Source organism: Conger conger, chromosome 1 (genome assembly GCF_963514075.1).
Source record: "Conger conger chromosome 1, fConCon1.1, whole genome shotgun sequence".
Taxonomy (NCBI): Eukaryota; Metazoa; Chordata; class Actinopteri; order Anguilliformes; family Congridae; genus Conger; species Conger conger.
The window spans coordinates 80,878,221-80,896,650 of NC_083760.1; the positions used below are offsets into that span (position 1 = coordinate 80,878,221).

At 46.5% G+C, this 18,430-nt stretch overlaps 1 protein-coding gene across 1 annotated transcript; it reads left to right on the forward strand.

Moving 5' to 3' along the window:
* Positions 1 to 480: 480 nt before the first annotated feature.
* On the forward strand, positions 481 to 17,643 carry ddx61 (DEAD (Asp-Glu-Ala-Asp) box helicase 61). Its single transcript, XM_061255022.1, has 14 exons — positions 481 to 616; positions 2,567 to 3,584; positions 3,726 to 3,789; positions 5,054 to 5,158; positions 6,052 to 6,181; positions 6,773 to 6,919; positions 8,958 to 9,052; positions 9,764 to 9,886; positions 10,052 to 10,180; positions 10,871 to 10,987; positions 11,590 to 11,653; positions 13,069 to 13,170; positions 13,816 to 14,024; positions 14,931 to 17,643. The coding sequence occupies exons 2-13, from the start codon at positions 3,409 to 3,411 to the stop codon at positions 14,019 to 14,021; spliced, it is 1,458 nt and encodes a 485-aa protein (XP_061111006.1). The 5' UTR covers positions 481 to 616; positions 2,567 to 3,408; the 3' UTR covers positions 14,022 to 14,024; positions 14,931 to 17,643.
* The last annotated feature ends 787 nt before the right edge of the window (positions 17,644 to 18,430 follow it).

Sequence of the window (18,430 nt, forward strand, 5' to 3'; positions counted from 1 at the left end):
ATTTGAAATAATTCAAGGACAATTGAAGGACAAGGTCCCTGGGGACTATGGTGAAGTCACTGGAAAACGAAGCAAAAGCTGTCTCTTTTGACAGTTTCTGCAAAATTGTTCACGATGTCATTCAAATTTCCTTCGTTTGTTTACGAAATCATGTGGTGTAGACTGTTGTCCATTGTGATAGCGATAGTTTGCACCTGAGTTCACCCATCACAGTACAGTGACTGAAGGTGTAACAAAGAACATGTTTGAATAAATGCTGAATAAGCTTTCAATTCATGAATAATGAAAACTTTTCAATTCCCCTCATTTGAAAGTTACAATTTTGTCTAAAGTTGTACTTCTGCCTTCACCACAATTAGCCTCCATCGATATTGAAAATGAAATACAACACCCATCAGGCACCGTTAGAAAGGCGCTTATCTTACGTCACTGTATGAGGCTACAACGAATGAGGGAGGGAGCAGCCATGTTGAATTGCCAATTTTTAGAGAAGAGACAATAGACAACCGAGTTGAACGAAGTGGACTTCATGAAAAACGAAACAACATATGAGAAATAATTGAAGCTTAATTTCAGCTGTATATCTGAAGAAAAACAGTCATAAGGACAAACACGGGTAGCTATATTTATTTCTAACTTCCTCGAAAGAAACGGAACAAACTTAATAGTTGCAGAGTCCGAGCTTTAAAGCTTGCTGGCTAGCTTACCAAATACGTTTCAGCTAGCTAGCCTAGTGATATTGCCAAGCTTACGCACTGTGAGACGCTTTCTTATTATAACGACAGAAAACATTTACATTTCATAATTTGCTGGCTAGCCAACGTTAGCTCGTTAATGTCTGAGCGAACTATTACTTTCTAGTGTAACGCTAGGCAGTATACCAATCAACGTTGTTTGCTAACATTTCTGTATTACTACTAGCTAACATCCTCTGTGGTTCAGTGGCCACCGTGTATTGAAGCTAACGTTAACTTCGTTAGCTAGCTATTTACTACCTAGTTAGTACCAGTTAGTGCATATCGTCTAACGGTTAGTCAAATGGGCCACTAGCTAGATAACTTAGTGAGCCGATTTGCCGCTTTTTTGTCCATAAGTAGCTTGCTCACCTCGCCTGTTAACGCGTGGGTTTTAGTTTAACTAGCTGATAGTTAGCTAACGTTAGCCCTGGAAAAGTTTCCTCACTGGTCTGTAGTCTACGGGTTCGCAGGACACGCCATACTTATTTGACGTTCACTAATAGACTAACTTGGCAGACTGTCCAGATTGTCCTTGATTTCATTTGCTAGATAGTGTTAATTTCGTTAGAGGTAGCTAGCTATATAAATACAATTTACACGTTAACTTTGGATGTCTGCATATCAATTGCTAGCTAACATATGTAGCTTCACGTTTTTTCTTTCAAAGATGGTTTGCAGTCGTTAAGCCAATGTGTTTGTATTAAGCCAAGTTGCTCAATTTGAACCAAAGTTCAAGTCAAGCTGTTTCAACTTAGTGATGTGACCATAGTCGGGAAGGCTGTGACTAAAAACAACGGTTAACTTCAGCTTCCAGAATAATGTTTTATTTGGCTAGCTATGTAGCGGTCTGTAAGTTGCCTATAACGTTTTATTGCACTGGTTATGTAGATGGCTAACCAACTCTTATCTAACCCTGTCTTGGCAGTTAACCTAGGTTAACGTGGTAACAGCGTTATTTCGGCAGCTGGGTTTTAGCTAACGTTAGCAGCTGTTCGTTTCACAAGTGAGCGAGACGGCTACGTTCAGCTCACTTAACTCTAGTTGCAAAGCCCCATTTCCCCAATATGTTACCCTTAAACGAACGATGCTAAACACAAGTCATTTAGCCAACTAACGTTAGTTAACTTGCAAGGCAACTTATTAATGTTACGCTACCAGTGGTGAAAGTTGGCTAACTTTACGTGTTTGCAATCAGTGTAACGTGAACTAACATTAGACCAAAGTTAATCTCGGAGAGACTGCTATTTGCAGACTCATCGGGCCGATAACATTGACGAACGTTGGCTTTGGAAGATGTTACTGACTCAGTTACACTATAACTTTACACTTGTTAGCTGTCTAGCTACCTATCACCTTGAGCTTCGAGTTAACACGGGCGTTTGCTTTATGGAGTGTTCTCGCGAACGTCTGTGGAAAGGGCTTTGGCTATTAATCCTGAGGGAGAACACAACACGAGGTCTTCTGAAGAGCCATAGAGAGTTTAACCGTCTCTGGCCAAGTTTGCTGGCTGCCAACAGTTAATCGGTGGCAATCTTGCCTTGCTGTTTGAAATGACTTGACTATTTAACGGAGTTTGCTTAAGAGCGCACATAATATGGAATCGAACTTAGGTTCTGTTTACAGCGGCGCTCTCTCAAAATCGATTGTCTGCACCAGCCGTGCCTGTAATGGTTGATGATTTGTGTCGTCATGTAATAAGTTTAATTCAATTCGTTAGGATCCCCGTAAACTCAGGCAGAACCAGCAGCTATTTGAACGTAAGCAGTTTGCGGATTAGCCACTGATTTTTCACATTGTTCACGCGTTTCCTTTGTTCTCTCTCCTGACAGGTGAGAAGTACCCGAGATTCTGTTTTATTTCATTTAGAAGGCCGCACATTGCGACTTCTTCCTCCACACACAGGACAGAGAGAAGAAACGGGGTGCCGAGAGACTTAAAGAATAACTGGCACAACCCCAACGATTCTGCTGTTATATTTAAGAATCCTCTGAATTTGTGCAATTCACCTTTTCCCAGAAGGAGCCTTTTTTTGTGAAGCAAGTGATTCACCAAGACTAAAACTGGAAACTTGAGGATTAAAGTAATCAATTTGCAGACAATTAAGAAATAAAAGATAAAATGGAAACGTAATTGCAGTGATTTAGAAACAAGAGAGCACTGCCATTTTGAACAAAAGCACAAAGGATACATTGCAGCTGAACTCAAGATAAAAAAAAAAAAAAAACACCAGGAAAATAAAAACATTTGCGGTGACCTTTTTCAGTTCCGATTGCCTTTGCCGTTCTGAAACAGGACTTTTTTTCCACTATACACGTTCACATATAATTTTCTATATTGTGTACGTGTATATCTTCTATTTATTCATATAAATACTAATTTCTCTTCGTATGGAAGAGTTTTTGTGTACATAACCCTGTTCGAAACGTCAGGCGCTCTTTTATTTTGAGGTCCGCACTGTACGTACAAGTGTGTGTATATAAAAGCTATAAGTAAAGTTAAAAAAAAAAAAAAAAAAGGACAATTTTAGTTCCCAGATTTTTTTTCTCTTTTTTTGGGGAACTGTTTACACCTGGGGGCATTAAGTTTAAACAAACTTGCTACAAAAGTATTCAAAGGAGGTAAAGTCAAGCTGCGAATTGTCAACAACAAGCAGAGAAATCTTTTGATAGTAATGGCTACAGCAAGAACAGAGAACCCAGCCTCTGTGGTCATGGGCTTAAGCAAGCAGAACGGGCAGCTCCGAGGACAGGCCAAGCCAACAGCTCTTCCATCAGGCCCTCAGCCAGGAAAGACCCCCAGCCTCCTTCCGAAGGCAGGCGGCCTCCCCCAGAACAGTGCTGGCATCAGGTACGACCCAGTCATTTATTTTCTTTTTTTCCATTCCACTCACTTTTGGTGACGGTGTTCTCCCTGTGTTTCCTAATTGATCACGCCCCGCAGTGCGTTCCCGGCCAGTTTGGTTGTCTCACTCGGTTGTGCTGCTTGCAGGTTCGGTGACGACTGGAAGAAGTGCCTGCAGCTCCCCCCCAAAGACACGCGAGTCAGGACCTCGGTAAGCTGCGGAGCATTGAAATTCTAATGTGCGCTGTTGCCGTCTTATAAATCAGCGGGACTCAACCCCGCGTCCTGTGGGCCACAGTGTCTGCAGGCATTTCCTTCACCTGTGCCCTACTCCTGAGTTCACTCGTTTTACCTGCTTGGTTCGGATAATAAGCTCATTAATGAAATCACGGTTGAAGCAACGGCCAGCAGACGCTGTGGCCAGCAGGACGTGGAGTGGCTGAGTGCGTATCTTATTTTTCCTCTGATCTCAACCTCACCTTTGCTGCAGTGACCTAACAGGTAGCCAGCACGTACATGCAAAACACTGCCAACGGTATTCTGAGCGTTTTGTGTTTGGAATGGTTAGCTGTGAAAACATCTATTCCGATACTTAATGTTCTGTTAAGTACATTGACAGGGACAGTGGCTTCCTCATTTGATTTGTGCAGAAGCAGGCCAGCTCAAATCCAGCAGGCAACACTTCAGTGAAAAAAACAATTTGTGAAGTCCAGTGGTCCTCTCTTAAAGCGGTGTTGTTTTTAACTTGTTAAACCTAATTGGTTCATCACAATGCAAAATTGAGTTCTGGGAATGTGGATTTAATGAATCGCATGCTCCTATACACTTTTCTGTAAAACATTAGGCTAAATGTTTTTGCTTGTGCTGGGCTTTCAGATACATCTCCTGTGGGACATGTTTATAATATAGTGTGCACATGATTGTCCATTTGCATTGAATTTTTATGGCCCTGCCATTTTCTATGGTAAGCAGGTTTATATGATGCACCCGAGAGATTTTTCAAATGGCAGGTTACTGCTTCTATGTAATTATGTCAAGAGATCTGAAGAATTGCATCCTTTTCGCTTTGCACAATGCAAAATATTATTGTCAAACTAGCTGCTATCTGATTTAAAAACAAAATAATGATAATAGAGTTAGATATGTACAGATTTCTGCTGGCATTAAGTTCTTGCTCATGTGGAATACATGGACATTTTTTGGTGTTGGTTTTCATATGTATTGAAACAAACCTTACCTGGCTCATCAGGTGATTGTCCTAGCTGACGTGTGCATCATGCCTTCATTGGGTCATGCAAATATGCCTGTACCGTATCCTGGCTGAGAACCATATATGACGGACACGCGCACACACACGTACACATGTGTACGCACACGCGCACATACACACACACATGTATACACACACGGAGCCCTGCGTGAATATGCCGGCCAAGGGCAGCACAGTGAACCCTCTTCCTCCCTGTGCCTCTCAGGATGTCACGGCGACCAAGGGTAACGAGTTTGAGGATTACTGCCTGAAACGAGAGCTGCTGATGGGCATCTTTGAGATGGGCTGGGAGAAGCCCTCTCCTATTCAGGTACTGCAACCCGGCCCTCATTGTCTGTCCTAACACCCTGCACCCCCCCTCCCCTGCCTAACGCCCTGCACCCCCCCTCCCCTGCCCAACGCCCTGCACCCCCCCTCCCCTGCCTAACGCCCTGCACCCCCCCTCCCCTGCCTAACACACACACACACACACACACACACACACACACACACACACACACACACACACACACACACACACACACACACACACACACACACACACACACACACACACCTATACCGTGCTCTCTGTCTTGTTCTTCATGCACTGACATGACTGGCCTGATGTATGAAGGTCCAGCTCACCTTCAAGCTGCGAATTGAGCAGTTTTCACCCCCTTGTACCATTAGGGGCTCCATGCTAACTCTTTCTCCACGGAGCACATGTGTGGGAGCACACTAAGGCATCCAAATTAGTAGATGTGCTCCTGCATTATTTTTTCCAGTTGCCCATACATCAGTTTTCTGGGACAAATTCTCCTAAAGTGGGAGCACTGTGGAGCCCTGCCTTTTGCCTTTGTGTGGTTCAGTGTTGTCTTGGCTCTACCTGGCTCACAAGCTCTGTATTTGTGCCACAAGCTGTTTGCTGTGATTTCACTGGGGCGTGTGTTAGCATTTGTGGGTCAATGATTTTGATGGCTGCGAGTTGCGTGTTGCATTCTGGTTGGATGCGTCAGCTTTGAAATACTTTTAAATAATAATAGAAATTAGTGTAAAATGTGCTCACTGAATTATGTGAGGTGGGTGATTAGGTGTGTGTGCTGGGAAGTTTGCTCTGATTGTAATGTGTCAAGGGCACGCGGGAAGAGTTGGTTGGTGTTGGTGCTCGTGATCGTGTTTGTGCTCGTGTTGTTCATTAACAGCGCTCCTCTTCGCTTGCAGGAGGAGAGCATTCCCATCGCTCTGTCCGGCAGGGACATTTTAGCCAGAGCCAAGAACGGCACAGGCAAGAGTGGCGCTTACCTCATCCCCCTGCTGGAGAGGATAGATCTGAAGAAGGACTACATACAGGGTGAGACCACATACAGGGCTACACCCTCAGTCTCTCTGTGTGGATCTGCAGAACCACAGACACTACAGTCCTATACCCCCTCTATGGGTCCGCACAACGTCACTGTACCTTGCTATACCCTCAGACTCTATTGATTTGCACAACCTCACTCTATCCTGCTATACTCAGTCTCTCTATATGGGCCTGCAAAACCGCCCACTGCTCTGCTAACCCTATAGTTTTTACATGGACCTGTTGAACCGGACCTGTGGAACCAGACCGTAAACCTCTAGTCGCTGTGTGGACCTGAGGTGTGGCAGAGACTCTCGTAATGACCACACGCAGACAAAGCCACGTTTCCCCCCTCCGCTCCAGTGCACAGGCTGCTCATATTTATCCGCTGAACAGGAGGCAGCTTCAGGCAGGCCTGAGCTGACACTGTATCAGAGACACGGACATATGGTCAGATCCACAGGCAGACACCACGTGGAAACAGCCACGCGCACCCCTGACTGGTTCAGGGCATTCTATTACACAAAGGTGACTAATCTGCCTCCCCCCTCCCCTCCCCTCCCCCCCTCTCTCTCTCTCTCTCTCTCTCCCCCTCCGTAGCCATGGTGATGGTTCCCACTCGGGAGCTGGCCCTGCAGGTCAGCCAGATCAGTATCCAGGTTGCCAAGCACCTGGGCGGGGTTAAAGTCATGGCAACCACGGGCGGCACCAACCTGCGGGACGACATCATGAGGCTGGACGAGACGGGTAAAGTGCAGTGACCTCGTCGCCTATGGCAACACGCGTCACGCTTTCACACCTGGACGTACGCCCGTTTTCCTGCTAATCCTCGGCGTCAGTTAAGGCCCGGACACCAAACCGACGGTCGGCCATCGGACGTCGGTGGCGCCCTGTCGGCCGAGTCTTTCCGTCGGCGTGTTTTGGAGGGCTCCGACGAGAAGCCATTCCAAAGTTACTATCACTACCAGACATAATTTTCGATTAGTATTACTAAATAGCGAGAGAACAAGGAAATTGCTGCAAACTGTTGTGAGCGCGACAATGGCTGCTTCTAGGTCCAACGCAATGCAAACGCATTCCCCGGTCTTCCGGTTTCCATTTTTTTGAAAGACAAATACAGACTACCGCCACCTGCTGGTGTGGAGAGTTATTACCTCTCACGCAGGCGCAGAACGTACGTGCAACTCGGCCGTCGGCGGACCGTCGTTGCGGTGTGTTCGGCACAGCCGACATTAACGACGCGTATCGACGCGTGACGTCACTATGCTGTGACACTTTGCGCTATGTAAATACGGGTTTATTCATTGTTAAAGAATAGTATTGGCTGCGGCATTTGCTCATATTGTGTGCGAGTTTGAGAAATTAGCTGCTGAGGAGTTGCTGTTGAGCGGAGACCCTCTCCCGTTATGGGGCAGGTGAACAGGGTGTGTGACGGTTAAAGCTCTAGGTCTTTATTTGGGGATGGCGTGCCCTCCCCTGCCTCTCGGGTGCTGGGTTGGCTGTGATGTTCAGTGCGATGCATTCCTGTGTGGGAGGGTGTTAATGTGCGCTGATGAGCCGTATGCCCTGTGAGTCGCCCAGCTGCCTGTCTTTGGCGGTATATGCCTTATCGTCTTTGCCAGCTGTGTAATTCGATTAGGTTTTCACAATTCGGAATCAACGAAGTGAGCTGTTGACGGTTCCCTGCTTAATTTTTCTACTACTGTGCGGGTAGAGAATAAGTGCTTCTTAGCAACGGTGGCTGTCTGCTGACATGCGCTGTCTTGAATTTATCCACTTGAGCGGATTGAGGTATGCCTGATTTAGCTCAAGGCTGGTGCAAAAGCAGTAAAATCAGCGGAAAACTGGCTGCATCCATGATGAGGTAAAGCGTATACAAAATGTCTGTACCTGAGGTAGCGCTTATACAGACTGCGTCTGTACCTGAGGTAGAGCATATACAGACTGCGTCTGTACCTGAGGTAGAGCATATACAGACTGCGTCTGTACCTGAGGTAGAGCATATACAGACTGCGTCTGTACCTGAGGTAGAGCATATACAGACTGCTTCTGTACCTGAGGTAGCGCTTATACAGACTGTGTCTGTACCTGAGGTAGAGCATATACAGACTGCGTCTGTACCTGAGGTAGAGCATATACAGACTGCGTCTGTACCTGAGGTAGAGCATATACAGACTGCGTCTGTACCTGAGGTAGAGCATATACAGACTGCGTCTGTACCTGAGGTAGAGCATATACAGACTGCGTCTGTACCTGAGGTAGAGCATATACAGACTGCGTCTGTACCTGAGGTAGAGCATATACAGACTGCGTCTGTACCTGAGGTAGAGCATATACAGACTGCGTCTGTACCTGAGGTAGAGCATATACAGACTGCGTCTGTACCTGAGGTAGAGCATATACAGACTGCGTCTGTACCTGAGGTAGAGCACATATACAGTATGCTGTGGAAGAAGAAGCTCCTGGCTGTACTGAGCTTGGCCTGGTGCCTGACAACAGTGTCCCGTTGAACAGGGTGGGAGGCGGTGGGCTGTGCTTTGTTTATCGGAGCTGGTGGCTGTGCTGTGTGTGTATCCGAGCCCTTAGGTGTGCTATGCTCTGCTGTGTGTATCTGAGCCGGTGACTGTTAATCTGTGCTGTGTGTTTGAGCTGGCGTGCGTGCGTGCGTGCGTGCGTGCGTGCGTGCGTGCGTGCGTGCGAGTGTGCGTGCGTGCGTGCGATGGCTGGGCGGTGCTGTGCTGTGTGTATGGGGTCCTGACTGTTTTCCTCCTCTTCTCATTGGCAGTGCATGTGGTGATCGCCACACCAGGCAGGATCCTGGACCTAATCAAGAAGGGCGTGGCTAAAGTGGACCGGCTGCAGATGATGGTGATGGATGAGGTGAGGAGGGTTGTGTGTGTGTGTGTGTGTGTGTGTGCGCGTGCACATGAGCCTGCCTTTGTGTGTGCGTGTGTGTGCGCACCTGTGTGTGTGCGTTTCTCTGCAAGCCTGTATGTGTGCGCACGTGTGTCTGTCTGTCTGTCTGTGTCTGTGTCTGTCTGTCTGTGTCTGTGTCTGTGTCTGTGTCTGTGTCTGTGTCTGTGTCTGTGTCTGTGTCTGTGTCTGTGTCTGGGTGTGGGTGCGTGTGTTTTCTCCGAGACTGTGCGCACGTGTGCCTGTTTGTGTGCGTGTGTGCGCACCTGTGTGTGTATGTGTTTCTCTGTGAGACTCTGTGTGTGTGTGTGTGTGTGTGTGTGTGTGTGTGTGTTTGTGTGTGCGCGCGCGTGCGCGCGCGTGTGCCTGTTTGTTTGTGTGCGTGCATGCGTGTGTGCTCTGTAGTGACAACACCAGTGTAGAGAAATGACACTCGCTGCTGACAGTTGGTGTAGTCATAGATGTGTACAACAGGTGGGACGTCCACAAAAAGAACGAGTGTGAACGTGCGGCGAGCCGGCAGGAAGCGTTTCCGCGGCGAGCAGCCGTGCACAGGCCCGCGGGGGCGCCTGCGGCAGGCTTGTGCACATGCGCTCCGTCCCTCCGCACGCGCCCAGCCAGCGCATCCAAAGGCTTCACGCGTCTCTCACTCGCGCTCCCCTCCCCCTCCCTGCACAGGCCGACAAGCTCCTGTCCCAGGACTTTGTGGTTCTCATCGAGGACATCATCAGCTTCCTGCCCAAGAACCGACAGATCCTGCTGTACTCGGCCACCTTCCCCGTCACCGTGCAGAAGTTCATGGTGAGCACTGAACGCTGAAACAGTGGCCTAACCCCCCCCCCCCACCCCCACCCCCCAATGCTCAGGAAACCTGTGACTGCTGTGCCCTTTATGTGGTGTGTGTGTGTGTGTGTGTGTGTGCGCGTGCGTGTTTTCCGTTGGCCCACCTGTGTTGACTCTTTCCAGGCCAAGCACCTCAAGAAGCCCTATGAGATTAACCTGATGGACGAGCTGACTCTGAAGGGCATCACGCAGTACTACGCCTACGTCACAGAGAGGCAGAAAGTGCACTGTCTCAACACGCTCTTCTCCAGGGTGAGCTGGCTCTCGGGCTTCGTCTGACCCACGCTCCGTCTGTACAAACGGACGTACACACACCAGCCTTCACCGGCTTCAGCTTCGAGACGCGTGTACAAACGCACAAACGGACATGCAAATGCATAAAAACGGACGTACACGCACCAGCCTTCACCGGCTTCAGCTTAGAGACGCGTGTACAAACGCACAAACGGACACGCCAACGCATACAAACACATCAGCCTTCACAGGCTTCTACTTACACACTCACACTCGCTTACAAAGAAATGCACACCACTTTCTTCAGTTTACTGTGAGCCACAGGGCTTGCTGGAATATGTTTTCTTTCAGCCATTTTTCTGACACCTGTACAGAGTGACTAACAAATGTACGCTCAAAGGTTAGGCACAGATCAGAGACGATGCCTAGTTCTCCGTATTACCACCCACAGGATGTCGAAGCACAAAACCTTCAACATAACATTAAGTGGGGCAGGGGGTGCATGAGAGATTATGGGTATAGAGCTGAAACTTTGGGATTATAGTATTGAATGTACCACACGTTGTGGGTATTCAACCTAAAATCAGTTCTCAGTGCAGAGTTGTTGCCCAAGGAGCAGTTGGAAGTTGTTGTTGGATTATTACAGATTGGATGAGATGGCATTTGTCTAACCCACGTCTCCCCTTTTCCCCCCCCTTCATCTTTCAGTTGCAGATCAACCAGTCCATCATCTTCTGTAACTCCACCCAGAGGGTGGAGCTCCTGGCCAAGAAGATCACCCAGCTGGGGTACTCCTGTTTCTACATCCACGCCAAGATGATGCAGGTGGGAATCGCATGCCTCCACTCCAGCGTCTGGGTGTTAGGGGTGGACACACACAACTGTGAGGTTACACTGCACAATGTCAATGCAAATGTGAATCTTTAATTATCTGACTTACAATGTTGACATTTAACTACTGAGATGCCCCAAAATAAGTTTGAGTACTCCAGTTAAAATTTTTTTTTTTTTTTTAAAGCCGCCCTCTAGTGGTCATAAACTGTATTTACATTTACATTTTAGTCATTTGGCAGACGCTTTTAATCCAAAGTGATTTACAAGTGCGTAGGTTCTTCCACAAGTTAAAGCATCACATCCATAACTACTAAAATACACAAAGTGTTCTAAACATAAGTGCAATTTTAATTTTTTTGGGGGGTTAGACAAGAGAAGGATAAGGGATATCAGAAAGGGGGGCGGGGGAAATCAGGAGGTAGGACTAAGGTACAGTTTGTATTGGTTAAGCAGTTAACAGTTCAAAAACTGGGATGGCAACCGTTTACAAAAACTGATGCTTTGCCAGTGCGCATATGCAGAATGTGGGGCATTTTCAGGAGGAGGGCTGTGGCACGTTCTGGTCTTACCCTGCTTGTTTCTGGCCGTTACAGGAGTACAGGAACCGCGTTTTCCACGACTTCAGAAACGGACTGTGCAGGAACCTGGTCTGCACAGGTGGGCTTCCGGGCGTTTACATTATCCATCAGTTCCGCACACGGTCAGGAGAACAGTGGAGAAACAGGGAATCAGGGGTCACCCACCAAATCAGCCATGACTTCATGCAATAGTTTCCATTTCCAGATGACCTGATAGTCAGATTTTAAGATGTAATGCAGGAACCTCCCCAACCTCCGTGAGATGTGGCTGAAAAAAACTTGTGCCTTTCCATTGAAAGTTTTAATGAACTTCAGAAAAGGAATACGTCTTGTGATATTTCTGCTCATTTTCCATGCAGTGCTCATTTAGGCCCCCTCCCTGTTCAGTAATGGCACTGGAGAATAGTTTAACAGGGAATACGTCTTGTGATATTTCTGCTCATTTTCCATGCAGTGCTCATTTAGGCCCCCTCCCTGTTCAGTAATGGCACTGGATAATAGTTTAACAGGGACTGTAAGGGTTAAAAGACAGATTTTAACACTCTGTTTCACAGAAACTGCCCCAGGGGAAGGCAGAGCAGAGCTGCTTCGTTTGCGGATAACTTCACTCTGAGTCACTTGCAGTGCGATACAGTATCCCAGTGGTTAGCCAAGTAATAATCTGCAATCCAGTTTGTTCACAAAACCCTTTCTGGTGCGCTACAAAGTAAAGGTTAGAAACGTGACTTCCGCAAGAGCAACAGAAAAATACTGTTGCAAATAAGCATGTTTAATAAGCATGCAGCTGCCTGTAGCCTAATGGCTCGAGTGCATGCCTGAGACCCGGAAGGTTTGTGGTTCTAGCCCTAGTGTAGCCACAATGAGAGCTGCACAGCTGTTTGGCCCTTGAGCAAGGCCCTTAACCCCACATTTCTCCAGGGGTGATTATCCCCTTTTTAGTCTAATCAGCTATACGTCGCTTTGGATAATAGCCTCAGCTGAATAATACATTATTATTTTGTTGTTTACGTGGGTATTCACATTCAGTTAATAGCTTGTCGAGTACTGTGCTTACTGTAGTCTGTTTGCTCAGGAGACATGCGATTTGTCCTGGTCACTACCCATTGAAACGGCTGTTGTTAGCTGAAGAATGTCTGACTGAAGTGCCTGACTGAAAAGTAGAGCACATGAAGCAGACTGATGTGTGGCTAAAAAGGCTGGTGTGTTTGTTAACCACTGTGCCACGCTGCTGTCTGGCAGATGAGCAGGAAAACCACATACTCTTGCATAAAGGGCTGTTTGGATAGCTGGTTAGGTTCCAATATTTACTGCCACATGTAAGGTGTCTGGAGTAACACACACACACACACACACACACACACAATACAAACTACATTCTCTCCGACAAGGCCCCGTGTACGATTCTCCAGCAATCAGACAGACATGCATTTTATATTATGTAGGTGCAGCAGCTTTATATAAATTTTTTTTTTTTGTGTCTGTCTCCCTTTGCAGACCTTTTCACCAGAGGAATTGACATCCAGGCTGTGAATGTCGTCATCAACTTCGACTTCCCCAAAAACGCGGAGACGTACCTCCACCGCATCGGACGATCAGGTGAGGGTCCCCCCAGTGACCCCGCTCAGGTCCACACCTCCACCTCTGTGGCACATGTCATTAGCCAGAGACATGCACAGATGACATTCTTATAGTACATACAGCTCCACAGTTCCAAGTACTGAGCCATCAAACTCCAGTGCTGTCCAGTTTTACTAGCCTCCTTTGTTGCAGGCTGAGTAATTGCACTCACCGTTTCAGCCTGGCTCTGTCTTCTACACAATTGGGGGAAGAGTCTGTAGTGGGTAGAGTATGGGTTTCCACCTATTTTGCATAAAGTATTCTCTTAACTAGTCAGGTGCTGGCATTGTTCTGTGTCGTCTTTATTTGTAACCGCTGGCTTTCACATTTTGAAAATGAGGTGTTAACAGTAAGTGGACAATTTTCCAAACTTGATATCTGATTGACAGCTACACGACTTGGAGGTACCCTGAAAAGGGTACTCTTGACATCACGTTTTATATTTTTTTGATTCCCGAAATAACATAATTTCATAAACATCGAAATGATGCCATGGATTAAAGTGTTTCACTATAAAGTAGGCGTACGAACACCTTTACAGCTAAAACGACGTGATCTAGAGTGTAGTTGTCCTTTAAAGTTGCGTTATCGATCACCTCCTCTCTCTCTCTCTCTCTTGCTCAGGGAGGTTCGGTCACCTGGGCTTGGCCATCAACCTGATCACGTCGGAGGACCGCTTCAACCTGAAAGCCATCGAGGACCAGCTGGTGACCGACATCAAGCCCATCCCGGGCAGCATCGACAAGAGCCTGTATGTGGCAGAGTTCCACTCCTCCATCTCAGAGTGCGAGGCGGCGGAGGGCCAGCAGGGGGAGCTGCTGCAGACCTAGGCGGTGAGGCTCACTCACTGCCGCATGTTTATGGATCAGAGGTGGTGAACAGATGGACACGTTGACATGGGATAATGCCGAATTGGACACACACTTGCACACGCAATGCATGTACACACACGCACACGTGGTTTAGCACACTGATCTGGATGCGTGCGATTCTGCTGCGTCAAAATGCAGAAATGTTCTGCTTGTATGTATTGCGGCAAGTAACTCTAGACACAGGAGTGGAGACTTATGTTGAGGTGTTCTTTATGGGGAAATGTATTGCTGGCTAGCAGGCTAGCTTGGCAACAAGGCTGTCTAGCTAGCTTTCCTTCCAGACTCTCTGGCTGCCAAGGTGAATGAATCTAGTAGCCAGCTTGCTGACCAGGCATAAGAACAACCCCACTTCGCCAAAAGGGTTCATGTTATTAGTTATAGATTCATAGGTTTAAGCATTTATTTTTTGTGTGCAATATTAATTCCATTCCTTCAGTAAAAGCCCATGCAACCAAGTTTCAAGACCACCATCTGTGATAGTAGCTTTTGTAAGTACTTGCCTCAGTTAGGTTTGACTGCAGTGTCCCAAAATAGCACAAAATATATTTTCTGATTTGAAAGTCTCCTTCCTGTGATTTGTTGGCTTCAATGTCACCTATTTGTCCAATCAGTAGTTTCCCCCTCCAAATGGGAGGGGTTCTGTCCAATTTGGGATATGTTTAGCTGAACGCTTTGGCTAGCTCAGGAAAGTACATGGTTGCCTTGCTGTGAAATGAGTGACACACATTTATACACGCTATATAAAAGGTTCCAATATTTTTTGAGGGAGAAACATGTTAGCAGTGGAGTCGGTTGGCCATCTGCAGCAATGGAATGGTATTGTTGTAATCACAGTTTCTAACGGCAGCCATCTTGTCTCTTTTTCAGGAGAATAGGACATCTGGCACTTGCACAGACATCATCCCTCTTTATTTGATTTTTTTTCCCTTTTTTATTTTTATTGAATTTTTTTGGACTTCAGTCCCCTCAAGCCACTTCACCATCTAGTCCACCACTGGCCATCCTCTCTTTAGTCGGGGTGAAACTGCCAGGAGAATTGCCGTCCATTGAAGCCAGCCTAACTCATTTACCGCCAAACCCCCGGTAAATGAACCCACATTCAGGGGCTGCATAACCCCCACACACACTGCACACACGCTGAGGTCAGCCGGTCTGTGAGGGGAGGGGGCCGTGGGGGAAACGCATTCACACTTCATTGCGGGTAGTTCCTGGGTCAGGGTTCGAGCTGGTTGATAGCGGTGCATTCCCGACAATGCGTGTAGCATACAGTACAGCACTCTGTCCTCTTCCGAGTCTCTGCAGAAAATAGTGGTGGCCCAAGTCGTTCTGTAACACGCGGAGCTGAGAAAAATAAATGTCTCCGAAGTGAAAAATAAGACAGGGGGCCACTTGGTTGTAAAGATAAATGCAGACTAGTCTAGAGGCCGTACATGTTAAGAAATAAAATACTGACTAGTTCCTTACGCCTGGAAAGTGCAGCAGATCTGTTCTGAACTGCACTGCTGTCAGCACTTCCAAAACATTGCACTCTGTTATATATGTTTAAAAAAAGAGTGCTTTTGGCTTGATTCCCAAACCCTGCCCAACCGCTCTGCTTTCCCTCACTGCACCTCTGCGCTCACACACACACACACACACACACACACACACACACACACACACACACACACACACACAACCACTCAAGTGCCTTAATCCCACACTCACTCCCACTGCTGGAGAGAGGGATGGCGTGCAGGACGGCCCAGTCAGCTAGAGGCAGCGTTGTCCGTCCTCATCCTGAGGCTTTACGGAGGGTTATTTCAGTCAGCTGGCTCTGTCACACCCAGGTACAGTGTTCACTTCAAGCTCCCCCATTGGGAGACTGTAATTGGGGGTCAGCAGTCCTATCCCGAGAGGTCGATTTGGGGTGCTGGCTTTTGTTGTTGCCCAGCTTTTATAAACTCATGATTCAGCAAATCGAGGTCTTGATTGAAGGCTATGATTAGTTCAGTCGGCTGCTTTTCCCTGGGTTAGAACAAATGCTTGGACCCTAACCGACCTTTATTGGGTAAGAGACCCCTGAATTTAGGGTTAAAAAAAATGACAAATGAAGCACAAAATCAGGGTTTTACCTGTGCACGCCATTGGTGCAAGGGCAGTGCTGGTTCACTGTTTACGACCTTAAGTGCTGAGATCACCCAGTCTGTCCTCAAACTGAGTCAGGCTGCTGAAGCCAGTCTGATATTCAGTGTACATTCCCAGACCTGGAGGGAGGGCTGGACTGTGTGGCCTTTCCTGTGCGATGTGAGATGGTGCAGCTCTGCTGTCTGCAGACCACGGCCACCCTGGAAGCTCCAGACTTTATGGGCTCATTTCCTATCGCGTATTTTTCTCCACTTTTCTCATGTTTGTTTTCCTTGCTCCTGACCCGGAAATCAATTGCAGTCCGCCATCTTTAAGGACATTCCAATCCCTTCCCTACATGTTCCTTATAGGAGCTAGAAGTAGATGTGAAGAACGCCCAAACATATCTTTCTCGTGAGGAAACGCAAGTGCATCCTTTTGTGGAAGTATTTTTCCTAAAGCCTGTTTTGATTTTTTTTTTGGATTTTTTTTTAAAATGATCAACCTGTGGGTCCGCCCCTCCCAATCTGCAACATATGTAACGGATGTGGATCCGAACAGACGTTTGAAGGAGCAAGGACATTCCATTTGTCTAATTCAGTTTTTGGATTTTCCTGTCTATGGGCTTTTTTTTTTTTTTTGTTCTCCCCCCCCCTCCCCCCCTCCTTCTTTTCTTAGCCTCTCGGGATGGGTCGAGCTGGAAGTAGAAAAGAGCAAGAAAAAAGTGGAGAGAAATAAGCGATGAGAATAAGCCCAATGTTTCTTAGACTGAAGGGAGAGCAGTTCAACTTAATTATCTTTGGCTGTCGAGGCTTAATTACACTGGATTATATTCAAGGAAGTAGGTTTACTCATCTACCTTGACACGGAGAAGCCTTGCTATGGTACAAGCACTGTGATTAATCATTAACAGGGTGTGCTTGACAGTGATAAATGGTGTTGGATAAACGCGCTTTCTTGAGCGCCCTCTGGTGGAATAACCAAAGGCAATTAAATGGATACAGAAGCCAGACTGACTGGGCATAATAAGGTGACGACTGCTTAAAAAAAACACTGTGAAACATGGAAAAATAATTCAATTTCTAATAACTGCACAAAAACACACACCTTCAACGCCGTACCACAAGCATGATTTGTACTCGGAGAGATGTTGCACACCAGCTTCAGAGAGTGAAAACGGGGAGCGGCCGATGTTGTGAAACGTCTTGATTGAATCTTTGGCATCACTGTGGCGGTTAATCATTTTGGATCAGTCGTATTGTCTTTTTAAACCCTTTTTCTGGCACAAGCTCAATAGGAGTTGGACTCATTTCCTTATTCCTTTTAGTTCGTTTTCTTTTTTTTTTCTTCAGCTGGGGAGTTTAACCAGCGGATAGTTTTTTTTTTTTTTTTTTTCTCTTTGCCCCCCCCCCCACAAGTGTCTGAGCCAGTGCCTGTGTTACCAGAGAAAATAAAGTTCAGCTCATTCTCCAAACCTTTTGTTTCTTTTTCTTGTGTTGTCTTCCTTCTGTTTAGGAGTATTGAGGTGTGAGTGTGGCAGCATCATGAATCCTGAGATGGCAGTCTTTTCTCTGCTGTCTTCCTTGTTGTCACACCCCAACAACAATCTTCAAAGGCAATTGCAAAGTCTAGAATTAAGACTAGACCATCAACAGCTCTCTTCACTAGGACACAAATGCATACAACTGCCTAAAAACTAAAACTCATCTGTGAAGCCAATTCAACAAATACATGTACCTTAAAATGGGGGGGGGTACAAAAGGTGCTGTCATTTCTAAACAGTCCATCCAATATGGATGAAAATACCCTCAAATTAAAGCGGATAGTTTGCACATCAACAAGATTGTCATTGCATTCAACGTGCTACAGAACCAAAATATGTCACTTATGGTACTCACTGTTGGCTGCATGGAAAAAATTTACTTGTGGTCCGCGTTTCTAAATCTACCTGCCGCTGTTTGACAGAACATGTGACACATCACTGTCATATTAATGTTAATCCTTTAAGGATTAATAAAAGCATATTCATATTTAGGATATAACCAAAGGATGTTTGCTGTAGAATGAGCGTTCAATTTGGTAGCCTTGCACCTGATTAAAAATGGCAACTGTTTAAAAAAATCTAGTTATTTTCTGTTTCTCAAAAAATAAACCGAAAAGGTTAATTTAGAATAGTGTTCTGTTATACTTGTGAAGTCACAGGGATGTTGAATGTCTCGAGGATACATACATGGATTGACGAAGATGAGTAATTGCTTGCT

Excerpts from the sequence above, each read along its gene's own strand:
- ddx61 (XM_061255022.1), top strand. The coding sequence starts at position 3,409 with ATGGCTACAGCAAGAACAGAGAACCCAGCCTCTGTGGTCATGGGCTTA. Across the intron at positions 6,920-8,957 it reads CATGAGGCTGGACGAGACGG|TGCATGTGGTGATCGCCACA; the intron begins GTAAAGTGCAGT and ends TCTCATTGGCAG. Across the intron at positions 10,988-11,589 it reads TCCACGCCAAGATGATGCAG|GAGTACAGGAACCGCGTTTT; the intron begins GTGGGAATCGCA and ends TGGCCGTTACAG.